At 40.7% G+C, this 22853-nt stretch overlaps 1 protein-coding gene across 1 annotated transcript in view; it reads left to right on the forward strand.

The window, feature by feature from the left end:
- DGKI (diacylglycerol kinase iota) overlaps nucleotides 1–22853 on the forward strand; it is a 450391-nt gene that overhangs the window by 214178 nt on the left and 213360 nt on the right. The window contains 5 exon segments of the mRNA XM_032642953.1: nucleotides 4891–4962; nucleotides 8671–8787; nucleotides 19247–19321; nucleotides 19743–19745; nucleotides 19951–20046. Coding sequence (XP_032498844.1) covers nucleotides 4891–4962; nucleotides 8671–8787; nucleotides 19247–19321; nucleotides 19743–19745; nucleotides 19951–20046 — 363 coding nt within the window.

Here is a 22853-nt window from a genome sequence, read left to right on the forward strand (position 1 = left end):
TGCTAATTAAAGATTGAAGTTTGAGCTCTGGATAGGACAGAATTAGTCCATAAGTCTGTAGATCATGGGTTAAAACAGGTGCCAATTATTATTAGTCAGAAAAAAATTTTCAATTAGGTCAGTGTGAGTTTGCATGTGGGTCACTCAAAGGTCAAACAAATGTTTTCTATTGGTTAGAAAAACGTTTTCAATTAGGTTGATTGATGTGGCTCTGCACCTAGGTCACTCAAAGGTCTTAGCTACTCAGCAGCTTCAGCTGGTCAAACCCTGAAACGTCATCACTGGTTGTCAGCTTCCGCTGGTTAAAAGCAGTTGCATGGGAACGGCACAACCAGTTTGAGATGGGCTCCGATTGGAAAAATTTCCTTTTACGTTGTGAGTATCAAATTGCTGTGGTATTTTTATCCCACTGGATAAGTTTACAAAAGTGCTATAATAGTTGTATTTTAAATTTTTCTAGAAATAATGAACTTTGCATCTAATTAAATGTGGGATGAACATTTTAGGTATTAAATATACAATGTGTAAAAGTATATACATTTTTCAAAAATGAAAGGGAGTATTTGAGCAAAAATGAAGTTCTGTGTTAAGATAGATGTTAATTTAGTCTTATAATTCCCTTGGGTTTGCCTTTCGTAATACTTTGTGAGCTTTGAATATGCAAGTGGATATGGAGAGGTTTATTTTGTTGGTGATGGTTAAAGTTTTGGAGGCAAGAGCAGTATCAACTCTTGGATTGGATCAAGTCAAACAGGGAGTCAGGCTACAGTCAGGAAATTCCCTCACTCAAACCTCAGTTAAATACGTAAGCAATAAAAGAGTTTGTTTCAAGTAAAGCGCTTTTTCCTGGTTTCAGCCAAGGCTGTAAAACTGAGTGGTATTTGGTATATGCCCTAGATTGCACAAGAGAACGGAGCCAAAACAGCCCTTAAAAACCAGAGTCAGCTGAAATTCAGTTAGGGCGTCTGTCAGTACCATAATATCAGATTTGGGCCAGAATTGAAAAATGGGTAATTAGGAATCTGGCTCTTTTCGCTGTGCTGAGATCCCAGCCAAAACCTCCCCATTGCAGGTGGTCTGTAGGAACTTGGTGCCTGAAGGCTCCAGTGTGGTTCTATTTATGTCTTTATGTTAGACAGTAACCGTGAAGCCATGGCCACTGTGACTCTGCCAGACTAGAGAATCCAAAACAAAGCATAGAGCTGGTTAGACCAGGCTCGTTTCCAAGGGACCCATCACAGTTCTGCATAAGCACAGCGCCCAGTGCCCCAGTTGTGGCTGGCCTTGTTGTTTGTTTCTAGTTTCAGCCTGGCTGTCGGGGCTACGCTGAACCGTATCTATTTCTCCTTGAAGTCAGAAGGCCGATAATCGATAGAGGGATGGGCTAGTGCTCTCACTCTGTACCACTGAATAGAGCATTGCTAACTAATCACACGTGGCACACTAGAGGACTTTGTCAGCAAGGGGTTGGAAGAGGTTCCAGCAATAAATGGACTCCTTCACTTATGTGTACTGTGTTATAAAAGAACTTTTCGAATGCATTGCCTCATTTGATGCTTATAACTACTCAGAGGCGTTGGAGAGGTTTGTATTTTTATTACCATTCCCAGGTGAAGGGAGAAAGAGGAAAGGATTAAGTGGTTTGCCTAGCATGTTTGCTGTGTTTAGAGCGGTTGGACGAGAGCAGAGTGAGGGGGCATATTTTCAGGTGGTTTGGGTTAGGTTTTCAAAGTCTGGATAGCATGAAGTTTGTAGTTGGGTTACAGTGTGGTAGCACTGACGTTCTTGTTCAGTTAATCAGAAAATATTCATGCCATGTCTGTGATGTTCAAAGAACTATGCTAAGCTGTAGAGATCTATTAAGAAATATTATAAGGACTTCTCTCAAAGAGCTTGTAATTCCATTGGCGAGAGAACACACGTGCACATAAAATGACCAGCGACTTAGAGCAGCTGTTCATTGATGCCAAGGGGAGATACAGGTGGTGAGGCCTGTAGGGTTAGGAGAGGTTACAGGGAAATGAGGTGATCTTGGAACATTTTCTTTTTAGATTTTGTAGTGGAAGTAAAATTCAGATGCTGTATATGAAATAGCGGTAGGCACTCTAAATGGTGGGTTGGGAATTTAAAAAAACAGCAAAAAATGGTAAAATGGGCAAAAATGGAAACATAAAAGAATAAAGCATGTTGTAGAATATAATTAATCCCATCTCACTATAGACAGGAATTTATAATGGCTGAGAGTGGGAGATTGATGTAGAAAAATTGGCTGAGAAGATTATGGACGGCGCTGAATGTCAGTATGAATAGTTTGTTCTGAATTCTCGGGGTAAGAAGTAGTCATTTGAGTATTTAAGATTGAGGCTGATACTAAAAACAACAACAACAACAGCATTTTCCCTGGTGTCATGGCCCAGGATAGAATGAAGAACACAGGGGGAAACAGACTATCAATGGGGAGACAAGTTAGCAGATGGAGCAGACATCCACATGTGACGTGACCAGTCAACGGGGCTTGATGCCTGCTGGACGTGGGGTCCAGGGTGGGAGAATCCCACCACACAGCCGAGGTTGTCTGCAGGAGTCCCTGCTCAGGCCCTGCACAGGGCCCTGCACAGCTTCAGCGTGATTGACTTGCCTGCTGGCTTGCTTCTGTACACAGCGGGAAGAGCTCTATAGCTATAGCTCTGAAGAGAAGCTTTATTCATCTCTTTTTTTGCTCAGTCCATCAAGAGTGGCTTGAGCAAAGAGGAAGAACTTTTCAAGTGACTCTGATGTGAAATCGTTACTGCCTATTTAGTGCCGTTTCGTTTCACATTGAATAGTTTGTGCCTCGTCTTTGAAGGGACCTCTCTACCTAACCCTGTGGTCCAGTGGACTTGGTGTCCTCCCCGGAAGCTATTTCTGTCAGGCAGTGATAACTGATGCCAGGGGCTGTGCAGGTGGTGGCTGGCTGCCACAGCAGTAAACCTGTGGACGCCAACCTGTCCTAATAATTCAGTCCGTGTGTGTTTTACAAAAGTGCATCCTTTCCTGGGGGAATGATATTCTCCTTGACAGAGGAGGTATAGCAAGACTCATTGTTTGTGGGGAGATGAGTATGTTTGGTGTCCTTAAGACCGCCCCAGTTTCAGTATTCGCTAGGAGGACTCATAGGACGCTGTATATTACTCACAGCTGTGATTTATTATAACAAAAGGCTACGAAGCAAAGTCAACAAAGGAAAGGCCCGTGGGGTAGAGTCTGGGGGAAACCAAGTGGAAGCTCCAAAAGTCTTCTAATGGTTACAGAGGGTGTGCTCAGTTCTTCCAACATGAGTTGTGACAACACGTGTGAAATATTGTCTCCTAGTTTCCTCAGAAGCTCGGTGAGTAGGTTTTATTGGGGGCTGGTGACATAAGCACATAACCTGCTTAGCACATACCCAACCTCCAGACTCCCAGAAGGAAAGCAGGTGTTCAGCATACATCAGGCTGTTTGTACAAAGAGTTTAGGCACAGTCAGTCACCCTTATCTGTTCTGGGAACCTTGGAACCCCTCCTGAAGTTCAAGTTCCCGAATGCCAGCCGAGGACCAATGTTCCAAGCAGGGCTTTGTAAGGAGACTCATGCTTGTTCTGTGAACTCCTCTTTCCCGAGTGATTCTATTATTACTTCAGCTGTTGAGAACGGGATGTTGATGGAGAAACTTCAGAATCCAGGAGAGTCCGGTGTTAAGGAAGAGGTCCTGTTTCTAGAAGTGAGAGTTGAGGCTGGGGAGAAAAGAGAAGGATTCAAGGAGGAATTGCAGAGCACAGAGGATTGACACTGGTCCCGGTCTTAGGTCCACATGCAGGAGATTGGAGAGGGACAAGGAGACCTGGAATGTGTTTTAGGAAACCCAAGAGAGGCGAGAGGACCCCAAAGGAGGAAATGCTCATTAGTATATAAAATGCTGCAGATAGGTGGGAATTACGGGGACTGCAAAAATGCTGTTGGGACTTCTTTTAATAATGTGTAAATTGAGTTTTTTAACTTAAAGTTATCTGTATACGTTAAGCAAGACTTAGCCAATGCCTTAAAAACTTTCCTGCCCGTCACATCTTTCTTTTTCTTTGGATTACTTTACAAAAGCCTTGTTTTCAGATTTTTTTTTGTCATTGATCCGCATTATTTTGTTTGGCTTAGATTTCACAGGGAGATAGAAATGGATGAGCTTTGGGAAAGCTAAAAAAAATTCCTTGAGCGTTACTGTGTACTTCTCTCTGGCAGGGACAGAAGCAGCCAAAAAGCCTCTCTTCCTTTCTGGATGGAAAAGTAATTCTGTTTGTTCATTAAGAGGATTGTGTTTGCTATTCCATTCATCTCATTGCTGCTTGCTGGCGAAAAATGGACATTGAAAGCTGCTTGTTTTGAGTCCAGCATCCCCGGGGGATGATGAAAGAGTTTGCATTTCCTCCTCTACCCTGGGACATCTCCCAGACTCTCACTTCTAGGTCACCTGCCTCTCTCATGCTTCATTTCTCTTTGTGGGTTCTCCATGTTCAGGTTGTATAGAACCTCTGAGATGGATGACTGTTATAAAGAGTCATGTGAACCAAAAGCGGCTCTTTCTTTTACTTACTATAAAATTGTATCGGAACCTCATTTACTTGGGAGAAAAAAAACAACGTTTTTGTGTCTGACTTTGAGTAGTGTTAAGGAAATGCTGGTGCCTCCTCTCTCACATTCCAGAGGATTCGGGGATAGGAAACTCTTGTGTGGTAGAAGTTGGAGATGCTGCAGTGCCGAGTGTGGCACTTGCCATCCCAGTTACCTTAAGCCTGGCCTTACTTCGTTGGACTTCAGGAGGGCAGATGCATACTGTGTTTGAAGTGGTTTTAATTCTCTGTTTCTTATTCTGACATCCCAGGGCTTCCAGCAAAAATTCTCCTTCCACAGTAAAGAGATTGTGGCTATCAGTTGTTCCTGGTGCAAGCAGGCGGTAAGTTTGGGGATAAAATAAAGTGGGCTCGTGTTTTATCAAAATCGACTTATGTCATTGCTGGAGTTCCTGTCTGTAAGTGGAACGTTATCCTAATTTATGTATTATTTCTCTCATAGGATCTGTGGAGGAAGAAAGACAGATCAAAACTATAGAACTATAGCATAAATGAGCTGGAAGAAACTATAAATTAACCCCTTTATACATTGAAGCCTGGGATCACAGATTGGAAAATCCTCTCCTGGTTCTATCCCTGGGTTTAGAATCGAGGGCTTTTCACTCTTACGCCACATTTTCCCCACTACATTAGATTGTCGATGACTCCTGTAGTGGGAGATTGCAACCTTAGATAATCCCTCTGACACAGAAATTCAGGCATCTTGGTTCTTCTGTTTTGGATGTGGGCAACTTTTTTTTTTATAATGGGGCTATGTTAGGATAAGAGTGGTCTTGTATCCTTCTTTAGGTTTCGATGTTGTTATAGTTGGCTGTATGCTCATTGAAATGTAAGTCTTTCTTACATTTGAACATATATACTGATCAGGATCCAATGGTAATTTCCCTATTTACTTTTCCTCTCTTATTTATCTTTTGTTCATTTTTTAACAGCTCTGTCCCAACTAGATGGTTTATTTTTTTGTTTGCCTATGGACCTGTTTTTTTCTTTAACTAGACAATGTATACTCTAACTCATAAGTCGGCAAACTATGGCCTGTAGACCAAATCTGACTGCTGCCTGTTTTTATAAATAAAGTTTTATTGGAACACAGCCATGCCCATCCTTTATGTATTATCTCTGGCTACTTTCATGCTACAGCAGCAGAGTTGAGTAGTTGGGGCAGAAACAGTATGACCCTGTAAGACTAAAATAGTTACTATCCAGTCATTTTATAGAAAAAGTCTGGACCCCTGCTCTAATCTCTCAATTCACCTGTTTTTTTTGTTTGTTTGTTTGTTTTTTTGAATAACTGTATAATTGCGATACATTGTCCCCTCACTGCACAGCCAACCTGAAAAGAAAGGGCTGTGCTGTTTTAGCGAGGGTAAGGGTTTGAAGGAAAACATCAGGACTCTACACACGACAGCTTTACCTGCCAAACAGAGCCATAGGGCAGGAGCAGAAGAGGCATTTAGTTGAAACACATGAAACTGACATTTTTGTGGGTCAAAAACTTTTGAATTTTGGCAGTTCCATCAGGTTCAACCTAATAATCTCTCTGGCATAATTTCCCTAGGCCCGCACCTGTCAGGAGGATCTGCTGTCACTAGGTAGGGACGCCTTGGTCTGGAAAGCTCAGTGCTTGCTGTGTGTCACCCTCCTGGCACATTTTTTACTCTTGGCATTTCCATCTCCTTTCAGTTAATTGTTACACAAATAATCTTTGTGCTTCTGTTCAAGAACATGTTCACAAACATAAAGCCATCCTAGTCCTTGAATGAGACTATGCCATCAAAGCAATATCTCCACCTGGACAGGAAGAAGCAGATTTAGGGCCCAGGGGTCCCCAACTCTGTGCTGCTGGTTTCCCTGATCTGGTGAGATGTTACTTGCCAAATGGCATCAAGCCGGCCTCAGATAGGATGTGCCCGCTCGTGCCCCCGTAGCTGCCAGGTTGTGGTTAGGTGGTTGATCCAGGGTTATTTAATTTGGGAACTCAGTCCCACTTGACAGTGAACACATGTGCTCTCTTTTTATTAATCTGTAGTCCAGTTGAATCACTAAAAAACAACTTTCGCTTGACCCCTGTGGCAGAGTTTTGGCCAGTTCCAAGTATTGATATCTTTGAGTTTCCCAGGTTTACAACGTGATTTTTTAAGGACTGAAAACACAGAACATTTTAAGACAGATTACAGTGGTGGTGTATTTTAAAACTACAGGTAATTCCTTCTAGGATATCTGATGTCAAACAATTAAGTGCCTTCTATGGGCGCTTCCTGCAGCAGAAAATAAAACTGGGTTTGGGAGCTGGGTTGCATGGATTCAGGTCCTGACTCTACCACTTAGAAGTCCTGCAGTTTTGGACATACCTCTTAGTCTCTCTAGATTAGAGATTACCCGGGTATAAATTGAGAGAGTTGGAGTAGGCAGTCTCTGAGATCCCTACCATTTTAGAAATGCAATGGCCATTCATTTAGGGGTTTATTTGAATTGCTAAAAGAAAATCACTTTCTAAAAAAGGAATTCAAATGACATTTCTCTGGTATAGCAAATTGTTTGCAGATCACAAGTAACTGGTGGTAGGGGGAATTATTTATTATCTTATTAATTAGTATTTCACGCTTAATTAATTTAGTAATTTGCCATGGATAATGTCAGATCTTGAAGATATTCAGTGATAAAGACAATTTCCTTGATGTGACATAATTGGGGTGGCTATATTTGCCAGTTTTCCTGAAACAGCCCTAATTTATGTCTGCTGTTCCAGCATAATTATTACCAGCACTCCCTTTCATTCTTAAAATTGTTTCAGTTAAGATGATAAATTATGTGGTCATAGTAAGTATAATCCAAGTAGAAGCTAATGTTAATGGGGATTTTATGTTTATTAGAAAACACATGTTACCACTCATTATCACTTTACAGTCACCAAAAGAGATGATTGAAAATGTGATTGGCCTGGGCTTCCCTGGTGGCGCAGTGGTTGAGAATCTGCCTGCTAATGCAGGGGACACGGGTTCGAGCCCTGGTCTGGGAGGATCCCACATGCCGCGGAGCGACTGGGCCCGTGAGCCACAACTACTGAGCCTGCGCGTCTGGAGCCTGTGCTCCGCAAAAAGAGAGGCCACGATAGTGAGAGGCCCGCTCACCGCGATGAAGAGTGGCCCCCGCTTGCCACAACTAGAGAAAGCCCTCGCACAGAAACGAAGACCCAACACAGCGAAAATAAATAAATTAATAAAAATAAACTCCTACCCTCGACATCTAAAAAAAAAAAAAAGTGATTGGCCTAAGGTTACTCAGTCCATTGGGGTATAAACTTAAGCCCCTAGAACTGCGGTATCATTATGATTAGTCTGCTTTTACTTCCTTTCAAAAACAAAAAGCACTTTAGACTTGCCAAGTATGACATGACCATTATTTTTTCAGTGGTCCTAGACAAACCTAGCAGAAGCAGTCTTTTTGTTCCCTCTCAGATTAACAGCTCTCTAGAAGAGACATCTTTCCTGGGTCCCCTACACTGGAAGGACGACCTGGGAAGGATTTACATCTATGGATAGAAAAAGGAGAGGCAGATGGTCGGCATTGCCTTTCTGCTTGCCTTCGTTTCCTTCTGGACATCGTCCCAGATCAACCAAGTCTGTCACCAGCGCAAGCCAAGTGAAACAAAATTATGTGCAAAGTTAGCCTTCGTAGACCCCTCCAAGTCTCTAACATCTTTATGTAAATATCCTATTAAAAGCTTATCAAATTTTAGCCGGCTTGTCCTGTAAGATGGATTTCTTGTTATCAATCGTTATCAGTTTGTAAAGTGGAATCAATTTGAAATCTGGTCTCTAAGTTCTTGGGGCTGGTTGGGCAGTGATGAGAGCGTGTGACCTCAGAGAGAGAGAGACAGAGAGAGAGAGAGTGTGTGTGTGTGTGTGTGTGTGTGTGTGTGTGTGTGTGTGTATATGTGTGTGTATGTGTATGTATACATGCACTTATTCCTTCTTGTGGCAGCATCGTCCTTTGCACAGAATTGTTTACTGGCCTGTTTTTCCCTTTAGTTTCACAATAAGGTGACCTGCTTCATGCTGCACCAGATTGAGGAACCCTGCTCCCTGGGGGCTCACGCTGCTGTTATTGTCCCGCCCACCTGGATCATTAAGGTGAAGAAACCTCAGGTAACTGCCGGATCCCTGGTGCTGCTGGGCCAGCACAGAGAAAAAGTAACTGCTGCTTCTTGCTCTTCTCCCCCTGACGAATCTCTGGGTTCTTACAATCTCTGCTCACTCATCCCCAAGGTCCTCTGCTTCCCAGTTCATCCCATTAGCCCATCACAGTTCTGCGTTGGGCTCTCTCATGGAACCAGCCTCCACCTCCTAAAGAAATCAAAGTTCCACAGCAGGAGTGTTTCCTCCCCACTCAGGTGCTAATGTTCTCTTTGATGGGTGCTCTCCTGAGTTCATTAAGGACCCGTAGTGGGTACAGCTGATTCTCACACAACTCTCTTCTCTTCCAGCCTGGGCAACCCCAGGGAGTGGCTGTGAGGGCGCTCTGTGCCATTGTTTGGTTGCTATTACCACCACTTCCAACCCGAATGCAGACTGTGGGTCATGACCTTCCCCAGTACACAAGGCCTGCTTAGAGAGCAACACTCTTTTCTTAAGGCAAAGTAGAATTTATCCTCTTAACATCTAATCTCATTCTGTATTCCATCCTCATTGTACTTTCTGTCCTGGAGAGTCTCTGCTGCTATATTCTGGGAGACCTTGGTTGTTTTTCAACAAGGTCCTAATCTGTGATAGAAACGTTTCTACCTTTGTACTGTACATCTTAGATAGTCATCTCCAAGTTATGGGATGGCAGACTTTTAATGTTACAGGGAGAAGGTTATACCTCCCCCGGGGTGCGGGTACCTTAGGGAGTGTTCTTGAATGTAGTATCTTTAAAAGATATGGCAGTCCTACTTCAGATGGTCTCCAAAATTATCATGTAGTGTATTCTCATTGACTCAGTTTTATTTAGAAACTGGTGGATCAGGGACACTGTTTTGCTTCATGTGTTTTATATAAAAGTTTTGCCTCTGATGAGTAACATGTAGGAATCATCTTTTCAAGTTACAATCCATGGAAGCCCTTGGGAACTGTTTTCCAGAGGCGAGTACAGTATCTACACATTAACAAATGAAACATCTAGTTATTTTTACATTTTAGAGCTGAATGTCACGAGATGCTAAGTAAGTTGTCCAAGGTGACATAGCAAGTCAATTACAGTACTATGTCTGAGATTCAGGTGTACTGATTTCCAATTTGGTGTTATTTTAAAACCTCTTTAACATTTTTACTTCTTTGTGTGTGTTTTTCCCCTAAAATTCAGTAATCTCTCCATGTGCTGTATAGTAAATATTCAGTTAAATCAACACGTTTTTCATCAAAAACCTTGATGGTATCAAGAAGGCTACTAGGCATTGTGATATAATAGACAATCCTTGCTCTGAAGAACCATACGGTTATTTTAAGGAAAGATCAGGGAGAGCTTCATGAAGCAGGTGGATTTCATTCTGCCTCCTTACAGATGGGTGGGATTGAGGTCAGTGGAGAAGGAAACGACCAACAGGAGTATGGCACAAGCAAGGATACTTTGTCCAAAAATTATCTTCATGGGACCGTGAGACTAGGTTGACTGCTGTGGAAGGTTTGTGTAGGAGGTGTGTAGGGCATGAACATAAGGTTGCTCAGGCCTGACTGGGGGAGATTTTTGATTCATGTAAACTTTATCCTTTTAAGCAAAGGAGTGATAGAGGAAAACTGTATTTTAGAAGAAAACAGCTAGCATGAGTGTGTAGGATGACCTAGTGGTATGGGATTTTGGGCCCCTGAAGATAGAACAGAAAAATCAGAAGACTACCACTCTGCAGAGAAATTCTAAGTTTACTTTTCTAAACTTTAAAAATTCTTTTGGTTGTGGACATTTTCAAGCAAGTGAAGAGAAAGAGAAGGTCATAATGAATTCCATAACCATGAACTTTGTTTTTTGGTGTCACAGATATTTTTAATGTTCATAAAGACATAAAACAGATTCTATACCTGAAACAGCACAGATAATACAGAGATTTGACTTGAAACACAAACTCTGCAATTATCATTTCACATCCTGAATTGCTGTTGCAATATTCGGTAACACATTAGTCGTCACTTCTTTCTAACTAGTCACTTATTTCTTTCCTATAAGGGATACTACTGACAAAACATCATACTCATTCACCTCTTCCTATAAAAGCACTTCTTTACTATGTGTCTTGTTCAACATTACATTTAAATATACAGATTTTAACTCACTGTCAGAATTCTGGAACCAAGACCTCATATACCTGATATATTCCTGTTTGAGGTCAGGTCCTTCTTGGTCTTCATTTCAATCAATGCTTTTCTCATCCTATGTCTAAATAATAACCCTTAGTTATTGGTGTGTTATATCATTAAACATCTTTTTCTATATTCATCTTTTCTGAAAAGGAACTGATCTGCAATGCCGATACTAGTAAACATTAAAATAACTAAATAAGACACTTGAGCATAAAAGTGTATAACCCTGAACTTTTCTGCTATTATTGTTTCACCTAACCCCTGCCACACCATATTTTCTTTTTTGTAGTTAAATTTGTTTTGAGATTCACATGCAGTTGTAAGAAATAACACTGAAGGATCCCATGTACCCCTTACAAACTTTCCCCTCATGGTAACATCTTGCAGGATCATAGTATAACATCACAGCAAGGATCTTGACATTGATTAGTCAAGACACAGACCAATTCCATCACCGCAGGTATCCCTATGTTACCTTTTCAGAGCCACATCCATTTTTCTCCTGGTCCCACCCCATTTACTCTGTCTTCCCCAAAGTGGAAGTCTTCCTTTTTTTCTTTTGCTAGAGTATTTTAAAGCAGATTTTAGCATACCACTTAACCTGTAAATGCTTCATTTTGTTTCCTGAAAAGATAACACTTTAGAAAGACAACTACATACAATTATCTCACCCATCAAAATTAAATAATTTGAGGTGGCATCCTTAAAATATTTTCTGGTTGTTTCAAATATATCTTTTTTTACAGTTATTTTTTTCAAATTAGGATCCAGAGTCTACAACTGCCTTTTTGTTGACTGATCTCTTAAATCTCTTTTAATCTATAGCAATCTCCTCTCTTACTTTTCCTGCCATTTATTTATTGAATAAATTGGGTCACTTAACCTGTAGACTATCTCATATTTTAATTTTGGCTGATTGTATGCTTATGTGTTTTAAAATGATTTTCCGTATGGCCCATATTCCTTGTAGAAATATTTAGATATAAAGACATTAGATTCAGGTTTAATTTCTTGGCAAAAGGACAATATGGGTAATGGTATCTTTTTCTATAGTGTAGCTTTTAAAGGAACATGATATCAGGTTGTTCACTCTTAGTGACGTTAAGATTGATCTGTGAATTCAGGAGCTGTCATCCTAATCCATCTATTATAAAGTTGTCCATCAGTCTTTCATCTATAATTTTATCCATTAAGAATTGTTACCTAAACCTGTTATTTCATTAGGGGTTGCTAAAGGGTGATTTTTCCAGTTTTTACTCTTCATTTTTTAGCTACAATTTTTCTATAAAGAGACCTTTCCCTTATGACCAGCAAATACATAAAAAATGCTTACTTGTTTGCCCTTAAATTTTCAGAGTAATAAGTTGGTATCTTAGCAACTTTTATTAAGTGGCTGGTTGGTGGGGGTGTTTTTTGGAGAGTAGTTCACAGTCTGGATGCTAAAGTCCAAAATTTTTTTCATCACGGACCTTTTTATTATCTTCTATGATTCAGGACATCATAATAATAAGAATGAAAGCTAACATTTATTGAACACTTTACATGTGTTAGGAAATATTTTAAGTACTTTACTTTCAGTATCTCATCATCACAGTGCTCTATGGGGCAGGTATCCTATTAGTCCCATTTTGCAGCTAAGGAAAATAAGGAATAGAAAAGTCAAATAAATTAGCTGGGACTATATAATTATTGAATAGTTTGAGATGGCATTTGAACCCAAGAATTGTGATTCTGGAAACCAGGCTTTTAATGATATGCCATGCTGCCTTACCGTGTTACTGTAGCCAGCCTTGCTGAGTCAGTTTTAAAATTTTGGTGGTCCCTCCTCCTCCGGGCTCCAACGCCATTAAGTAATTTAATCAATTAACTAAGTTCTATGTAAAGGGTAGTGTATGATGAGCTTGGGGGCAGGGTGGCCGTAGAGTAGTTCTGAAGAGCTCTGGCTTGCAAGCCAGGCTGCCTGGGTTCATAACCTTGCTCTGCCACTTACTAACTTGGTTAATCTCAACTTAATCTCTTCTGTTTCAGTTTCTCAGCTGCAAAGGTTAAATAATACTAGTACCTAACTCATAGGGCTTTCGTGAGGACTAATGAACTAAAAGAGAAAAAATAAAACGCACAGGACAGCACCCGGCTCATTGTAACCACTCAAATGTTAGCTCTTGTTATTTTCCTTCTTGTTGACTTTTAGGGGTGCAGGGTATCAGGTGAAGCCACACAACGGCAGATAGCAGCAGTGGGTAGTCATACGGGGGTCAAGATAGAAGTTACTGATCCCTGAACCATCTGTATTACGGTGAAAGAGGATGTAAAGAGGATGAGATTTCCAATGGAGAGGGTAGAAGTAGACAAGGATAGGGGCCATAGCCTGGCACCTACTCTGTTTCCAAGTGCACCTTGAAATACTACTGTAACTGTTGTCTTTCACACTGTAGTGGGATTGTGTATTCACTAGCACAATGCCCATCCCATGGGAGCGAGTCAAGACCTGATCATTTACTGAATAAAAGAACGGAAGAAGACTGGGAGAACATCCATACCCAGAAAGTGAGAGGAGGAAGAGAATCCTGCGAGATAGAGAGAGAACCATGGTTGCGTTAAAGTTTCATTATTAAAAATGAAAAGAAAAATAGGGCAATCATCAATGTTAAATTCTGTAGACATGAGAAAAATCACAAGGATTGAGAAAAGTCCTTGTGTTTGGGACCAGAGCATTGATGACCATAAAAACTATAGTTTGTAGAGTGTGGAGTATGGGTGGCAACCTGTTAGTGATGGTGTGGAAGCAGTAAGATTAGAGAATTTGTTGGAGGTATTGGGAAGTGATCCAAAAAAATAGAATTTGGAAAGTAGATAAAGAACAGATAAAATGTTTTTCAACTTTTAGAATTTATATATCTTTCCTTTATATATTTCTTTATTTTTCTATGACACTGCTTAAAAACGATAAAGGAGAAGAGGCTTAATTGAATTAAGTAAATGTTTAATGAACCACATTCAAAGATGCTGTTACATGCAGTGAGAGGTCCAAAGATGAATTAGATGTTCATTTGATGTCCACAAAGAGTGTACTCCCCAGTGGGGAAAATAGACACAGCCATCTAAATCATTGGTCAGGGTATTTGTGGATTCTGGAGAGGAATTCAGCCACATGTAAATCTTTCATGAAAGAGTAGCTTTCAGATGTCTGGGAAGGTTTGTCTTTTTGCTCAGTGTTCATCTCGTGGGAGAGATACATATATGGTGGTGAGAGGAAGGGGCCGGACAGGTTGGTTGAAATAGCCCTGGTCAGTGAGATGCCTACACATCTGAGGCAGAGAGGGGTAAATGCCACCTAAGATGTAGAAACACAGTGAAGACATGAAGCAGAATTGAGCAGCTTCAGTCGTGGAGAGCAGCCGAGGCTCAGTGGAAAATCTGTCATTTGTGCTTGGTTTTGAAGGATGTGGGCGGCATCCCTGGGAAGAGGGATGAGGAAGAACAATGTAAGTTGGTAGGACATAACTGAGAACAGCAGTGAAGATGGGTCATCAAATAAAGTCAGCTTTATTTGTGATGTTTGTGTCTAAACAGATGAGAGAAGAAGAGTAAAGGAAATCTGCTGGTGTGTATAATGGTCAGGAGAAGTGGGTTGTACAGAGGTGGAATTAAACCATATATTTTCCTTCTCTGTTGAAAGATGGCTGGTTCTGAGTGGATAATTACTCCGTGACCAGCTGTGGAGTTGGGAGCTGCATGAAAGTTTGATGGTAAGGGAAATGAGGGCTGCCTGGATGATTTGCTGGGTTTCGTCACCAGATTACTTAGAGAGACCTAGAAGTTAAAAGATGATGGACGGTCGTTGACTGGAAGGAACTAAAATGACAAGAAAACCAAATTTCAACAACCAAACCTGAATCTGTTGATATAAAGTAAACGTATATTTAAAGTTACAGATGTCAGTGTTTGGACTGAAAATGTTAGCAGATGATATTTTGACTGGATGGACGAGTTAAAGATGTTCAGATGCGAGTGTAAGCACTTGGAGCTGGTGGAGCAAGACCTGTGTGACGTGAACTTTTTGTGGGTTAAGTTTGGGGGGCGGGGGGACACTGCGTTTCTAATAACTAACATCGTTCTCCACTTAATGCTTTAAAATTTGGCTTTCCCAGTTAAAAAAAAATCATAGGGAAAAGTCTATATTAATCCATACAGATTTGACTCTTTTGAAAACTACTGTATATATCCCACACTATGGACATTTTACAGTTTATTTAAGCCAACTCCTTACCAATGGATATTCATATTCTTTCTAATGGTCTACTTATAAAAATGTTGCTATCAACTCCTGCCTAGCCTTGTGTTGCCTTTCTTCATGCTAGTCCTTATTCCTTATGACTGGATGATCTTAAATTGCTGGGGACCCCATGATATGTAATAGCAATGGCCAACAATCTCCCTCAATGCCCAAGTGACTTCGTTTGATTAGTTCTAAAGGTCAAGCGATACTTGCTGTGATTTGGCCAAATACGCCTGAGAAGCTGCGGAGACCCTGTCCTTAACTTTGGAATGAGTTTTCTTGATCCTTCTGCTTACCTGTCCTCACAACAACCTTTGCTGCAATGGTACAGCTGAAGCAGGGCAGAGTGAGAACGTTCTTTAATAGACAAAGTCCATGGATTGCTCTCTTATTATCCATCAGAGTTTTGTCCAGTGTATGATGGAGGAGGGCTCCATTTGGAATGATGAAGTGAGATATCTTCTCTTTAGATCTGTTATTATTTAGATCCTTTGTGATCCCATCACCTGAGGAAATCCCTGAAGGGTAATAAGAGTAGTACGTTAGGCTTCATTCACAGCTGAGTGATTCACCCATAAGATTTTGTAACAGCCCAGGAAGGAGTCATAACTATGATAAAGATTGTGTTGATAGGATCATTTTTGTGGCAAGGTAATTCGGCCCAATACCTGGTACAAGAAAACAAAAGGCCTTTATCTTTTCTTAGGACTTTAACAAAAGAGTGGGCACAGAATGTACAGGGGGTGAATGCTGTTGGAATCAGAAGAATGTAAAAATCCAAATGAGAGCACAGTATTTCACTGTTTGGAAAGTGTTGAACTTGCAAAGTGAGCCCTTTGCATCACTGAGTTAGCCACCCTTGTTAAAAGGGCTGCTTTGTTTTAGGACACAGGACAAGTATTAAAGGTTTCTTGACTGTATCACCAACAATTCTAGACAATAACATCTTGGCATAATTTTTACATTCTTGGAAAGCATGTTTCGTTTAGCTGTCACAATACTGACCAGGCAGGGTAAGTGTTAGTGTGGATAAGCAAGGCTAGAAGACTTGTCTTGGCCAAAACACAGCCCGAATCTGCCTTCACGTCCATCTGTTCCTCGTTGAATTACGCTGCCTTCTAAAAGAAGTGATATATTGAGACAGAGATACATATTTACACGGGAACAGAAGGAAGCCTGGGGAATTTGGATGTGTGCTGTGAAGTTCCATACTGCTTATCTTTTGCTATTTGACCATCCGTAGGGCTGTAAGCTTACTCAGAGCTCACATAGAAGCGTCCAGGTACTGTAAGTCAACCACTGTGCTTTATTTTTGCCCCCTCCTTGTTCTGTGGGATGATGGCCTCAGATGTGTGTGGCTCGGTGAGGCTCAGAAGCACTTGTATCTGTGTTTAAAACAAAGGCCGTTTTGTGTGTCTGTTCCCTGTTAGAGTTGAGCTCCCCGCCTGCCCTGTTTTCGGACATCAAGCCTTATTTTGATGTGTTTTTCTAACCCTCTGTTTCTCAAACATACTTGATCATCAGAATCACCTGAAGAACTATGATTTCTGTGATCAGGCAAGTTTAGGAAACAACCTCAGCTTGATGCATTCGACCTATCTCTTGGAGTTTAATTATCGAGTCCTGTCAAGAAGCAAGGCCGACAGTGTGCTCCTGCAAGCACTTGGGGTCCTGCTTTGCTCTTGGCACCAAATGAACGAAAACAGCAAAGAAGTTAGGAAAAAATCACTCACTTCCTAAGGATCCTTTTCAAAATCAGGAAAGACTCACTCAATGTTGTGAACTCTAAAAATATTGGTTTATTATTTCCACAACGATTTGAGTTCCTACTGTGTGCCGGGCATTTGTGCTGGGTGTTGGGGATATAGAGCTATGAACGAGGCAACTGACATTTATGGAAGTGCTTCTCATGGGATGGATACCAAGTTAACTGCTTCACATCCTTTTTCTTGTTTAAACTCCACAACTGTCCTGTGAGGTAGGTATTATCAACTTCATTTTAAAATTAAGAAACTGTTATTTCAGAAGTTTGACTGACTTGGCCAAGGTCACAGATCTAAGTGACAGGGTGGTTCAGAATTCACACCGAGCCTGGCAGATCCCACACCTCACGTTCCTCACTGCAGTGATTGGCTTTACCGCAGTACATATGGCTACTCACTCTGCCCTTTGTACTTCAAACAGGGGTTCTCAACCCCGGCTACACATTCGAATTCCCTGGGGAGCTTTTATTTTATTTTATTATTCTATTCTGGGGAGCTTTTAAAAAGTATCTTTGCCTGGGCTTCACCCCAAACAAATTAAATAAGAGTGTTTGTTGGGGCCCAAGTACCAGTACTCAGAGCATCACTGAGTGCCATCAAGTAGATACAGCTTCTGTCGGTCTAATAGTTTTCAGCATTCTTCTTGGAATATTTGGCTGATTAAAAGTTTAAGGGTTCCGAGTAATTTTTTCTTCCCTTTTAATAAAACTGAAAGTAGTCAAAATATAGCAAATACTCGAAGAATGCAAAAGTTTCCCAAAGAGGGGCACGGCAGTACACCCATTTAAAGAGGAATTCGGAAATTTGGAGATCTGTTTGCAGAAGTATAGTCTAGAGTGAGTGATGACAAATCACCTGGAATCTCGAACACCCATGAACTTCCGATTTCTGGGGAGATTCAGAGAACCTGAAGACTCTTTTAAAATCTGATGGGGGGAAGAAAACCTTGGGACAAATGGTTGTCCAAGAAAGTTTCCTTCGTCCTTGGTGAGCACAGGCCACAAATCAACTTATTTTTTTCATGGTTCAAATGAAAGTAAAATAAAAACTAAATAGTTTCAGTCTTGTAACTTGGATGTTTTACTATATGTACTCTAGACTAAGGTTTATTTTGAATGCTAAGAAAAAGTACTCTAAAATGTTGAAGAATGAATACCTAAGTTTCTTCAAGCTGTTTGAAAACATTTAATTGCTCAAACAATGCAGATGTATATACTTATATAAGACTTTAAGTTAAGAATTTTGTATTTCAGGCTTTCAACACTCTGTAAAACTCTATGACGTGGTAGTAATAGCTTGCCTTTATGAAGATGGCAATCTAATTAACTATTGGCTTTTCACTAATTAAATCTGGCTTTGCCTTGTCTTCAGCCAGTGAGCTGTGACTGTCCCCTGAGAGAGGTTCTTCTCGAAGCATCTGTATCAAATATTAAGAATAAATAGCTGTAATAATCACAAAGTTGGGGTCCATAAAATCCCTAGAAAGAGAAAGACTAGGAATGTAAATTTGGGGTCACTGTGTTTCAGCAAGTTGGATGCAATTCTATGAGAAGGAAAAAAAAAATCAATGTTACCAGGGGAGGGAGGACTTTTTAAACTAATGGGTCTTTAGCCAGAGAAAGGAAGAGCAGTGGCTCCCACTCTATTATTATAAGTAACTCGAGTCTTTGCATTCTAAAACCAAGCCATTAATGCTGATAGGGGAGTTGGATCATAAAGTTCCAGTGGGGTTGAGTCATTTTATGAACAGGTCATTCCCTATAAAAAGTAAAAAGAGAAAAAAAAAAACACAAAAAAGGAAAACGTGAAAAATGGCCTCCTTTTTTACATTTCCACATAGGTGATCTCCATACCAGGAGATGAACTTGAACTTGGTTGGGCGGGAGACGGACCTGGTTGGGCGGGAGACTGGAGCCCCTCAGAGAATTTGGGATTCTTCCATTTTTACTGGGAGGGTTGGCAGGTATAACATGTGTTGTTATGTGAGTCCATGAGAGCCTCCAGGGTTCTAAGTCCCTGCCTCTCCGTGTGGTGGGGAGTCAGTCGCTCACTCTGAAGCACGCGACTGGGTTCTGTGTGTGGCTTACCCATGAGCAGTGGCTTGGAAGTGTCAAAGCATGAGAAGCATGAACGTCGAACAGCATGTGCTGCCGTCACCTTCTAGATGGTTCTGCATGGGAAAGCTCGTGGGCCGTCTGCCTGCGAGCTCAGGTGGTCCCTTCTTTCCCTACAGAACTCGCTGAAGGCTTCCAATCGGAAGAAGAAGAGAACAAGCTTTAAAAGAAAAGCCAGTAAAAGAGGAACTGAAGTAAGTGTTTGAGGGTGATGGTCCAGTGAAATCCATCCTCCTTTCCATAGCCGCCTCTGTCTGACTTGACCTGGCCAAGCGTATTTTTCCGCTCTATCTCCTGCCACTCTTTCCTTCACCTCATTCTAACCACACTGGGATTCTGCCTGTTCCTTAAAAAAAAAAAAAAAAAAATATATATATATATATATATATATATACACACACACACACACAAATATATATAAATAAGTATATAAATAAATATATTCCTTAAAATATATATATATGAAACCTCCTGCCACTTCAGAATCAGAGCATTTGCACTTGGCTGTGGAAGTATTATCCCAAAGATTATAAAGATGAAGATAAGAGCTAGAACGTTTCTAGAACGCTTTGAGTATACAGAATAAAAACAAAGGCGTGGCTTAATTCTTGGGAGCAAGTTATAGCTTGAGATACTTTCTCACTTACTTTGAGTTAGCCCTGTGAAACAAGATGCAGAGTTTTTTTGGGGGGGTGGGGCGGGGTTTTTTTCGGGGGGTAAGGGGGTAGCGGTGGTGCTAGTAATTTCTCACTTTCATTGTTTTGGGGCTGCCTTTGAAGTCACAGATGTATGTCTCAATAGTTCTGCTTTCTTTCTTCATTAGGAAAACAAAGGTCGTCCTTTTGTGATAAAACCTATCTCTTCTCCTCTCATGAAACCTTTGCTTGTGTTTGTGAACCCCAAGAGTGGAGGCAACCAGGTAAGTCAGTTTTCATGAGTTTCACCTGGAGGCTTCGATGCCTTCTTGAAAACGCATTTCCCAACACCAAGTGAAATAGCACCACGTAGGACCCCTAGCATTGGAAGACAACCAGTTTCTCCAGCAAGGGACAGCCTCACACATGACTGGGCTAGGCAAAGCCTAGAGGTTCTAGGATCTATCCATCTACTTCCACATAAGGCTTTACTAGAGGTACTCAAAAACCTAACTGCTGATAGTTTCCTTACAGATTTTCAAGAAAGGTCATTCTATAAACTCTTAGTTGATATGTTTCAGGTTTCTCAACTCCTATAGTTAGGAAGCCCTTCGTGAACTTATCTTTCTTTCTTTCTATTGTAATTTAGACCCGACTGCTTTTTTCCCTCTCTTCAGAGGAAGGAGAGATTAATGATTTATTGTTCGTGATAATCACGAACAACAGACACCACCAAGGCTAGCAAAACTATATTCTGTTTCACAGGTTTCGTTTGGTCTTTGCCCAAGTCCTATAGAATCATTAGTTACCAGCCTCATTTGAGGATAAAGAAATAGCCTTAGAAAAGTTAAATGTAATGACATATCTAAAGCACACAGCTCTTTAAAGGATAGAAATCGTTCTAGAATCCAGGTCTTTGTCTCCTCATCTAGTTTTCTTCCCACTCTCTGAGGCTTCTTATCAATACTCTTCTGTGGGCTGTGATTTTCTGTTATTTTCACGTGAGACTGGATGATAAAATACTTCCTGTGTCCATGAAGGGAAGTGCACATTTTACATTTTGAGACCAGATTCCCTGAAGTATCACGCTAAACAGCTAAAAGATTTAAAACTCTTTAGTCACCCCCTATAAGGAGGGGAGCCGTAGAATTAGGATTGATCCAAAATGATGTTCTTATTACTAAAGTTAATGGGCATTTTTCCAGATCGCATTCATTATAGTAAAGCTTCTCTTATGGGAGCTTGTAATTTAAAGAAAATATTACCCCTCCTTTCCTTCCTTTCTTCAAAATTCTTAATAATAATTCTGGTGTTAAAAGTCTGTATTAACATTGTAGAGAACAGGGAAAAGAAACGTGCTGTAAGCAGGGAAATAATCTATTTTCAACATTCTGCTCTTTTGAGTTGCTAAATGATTATCTTCATGTTGTAAAGATGGTGAGCCTGACACTGCCATTGGAGGAGTTTCTCAGGAGTGAGGTTCAGTTTGCCCTGAATCTTACCCCCTCTCTATCTCTGGGCTCGCTGTAGCCTAACTAGGATTGGGGGTGTGGTTGGGGACCAAGGAACAGAGCAAAGCTAATGTAATTAACTCCATGATTTTGGCCACCTGAGCCACCCCATGCTAGTTAATGTCTGATATATTTTATCACAGCAGTCTTTATATAAAATGCCTTTGTTAAATTATCATCAGCTTTTTCTCTAGGGCATTGAGAAAATTGTAGGTGATCTCTGCTTTTGAGGAGGGGACGGTCCAGTTAAGATACAGCCTGTTGCTGTTTCAGTCTCTGTATGAATGATTAAAGACAGGGACTTCAGAGGTGATCTAAGTTTGCTTCCTCTTTCACTAAATAGAAAACAGTTCATGGACGCCTAAGTGATAAGGATATCGTGTTTGTTAATGACACAAAAGGGGCAAATGGGGGAAAGAATCTGAGCAACGTTAAATATACGTGAGTTGTAAATTGAGTGGATCAGACCGCAAGTGCTGTGGAAGCTCAGAGGCAAGCGGTGACGTGTCAGGGAAGTGGCCGAAATGGAAGATGTGTACTACTCAGTTGTGCAGAGGAGAGAAAACTGGAGTCATGTCCTCTTCCTCCTCTCTTGTCACATTGCTGTTCACCCTTTACTGTAGCACCTTTCTGAACTATTGCTCAAAATTAATCGCCCTGTACACTATGCCCCTATCGTCCATGGCACACACCTGTATCATGTGAATTGCAGCATAAGTGCTCCACGTGTGCCTTTACTGCAAAGATACAGTGTCCATAATGCCGGGGGCCGCACCTCTGAACCTATGATGTCTAATATACGGCAAAGAACAGTGAACAAATAATTGTTTAATAAGCAGTATGTGTAGAAGATGGGATGTTGTGATGAAAATGATTCATTCTGAGTACAGTATGGTGAGTAGAGGATGCCTATTAAGTTACTAGAAATGTGATTAGAGGTTAGAATGAACCTAGGGAGCAGTGTCTTAAAACCCGGCTGAGGATTTTGGATTTATATAGTGAAAACTTATTTTTTGCTATTTAAAGTTTTTTTAGTTTTGAAAAATATTTTTTAAATAAAGGAGTAATATAATGGAAGATTAATTAGACACATAGAGAATATATATATAAGTCAAGAGTCTATTCACTTAGCATAAATCGGGTAGAGGACCTTGTTTATACATCCTATATATAATATCAATAGTTTGCATTTACTAATCCCAAACTCCTAATCCTTCCCTCAACAAGGTCCTACAGTATAGCAAAGGGAACTATAGTCAATATCCTGTGATAAACCATAATGGAAAAGAATATATATATAAACTGAATCACTTTGCTGTACAGCAGAAATTAACACAACATTGTAAGTCAACTCTGCTTCAATAAAATTTTTTTAAAAATTTAAAAATCAGATAGAGGGATAGCTCGATGGATGGACGGATTGATCAATGGATGGGCGGACAGATGGACTAATGATGGATCATGGATGAATGGATAGATGGGCACGTGGATGAAGAGGATACATAAAAGGAAGTAGAGCATCAAGATTTTCCAGCTAATTATCTGGAAAGTGGCTTTGTTATTGATGGGTTTTCAGGAAA

This window comes from Phocoena sinus, chromosome 9 (assembly GCF_008692025.1).
Source record: "Phocoena sinus isolate mPhoSin1 chromosome 9, mPhoSin1.pri, whole genome shotgun sequence".
In the NCBI taxonomy this organism is placed as follows: Eukaryota; Metazoa; Chordata; class Mammalia; order Artiodactyla; family Phocoenidae; genus Phocoena; species Phocoena sinus.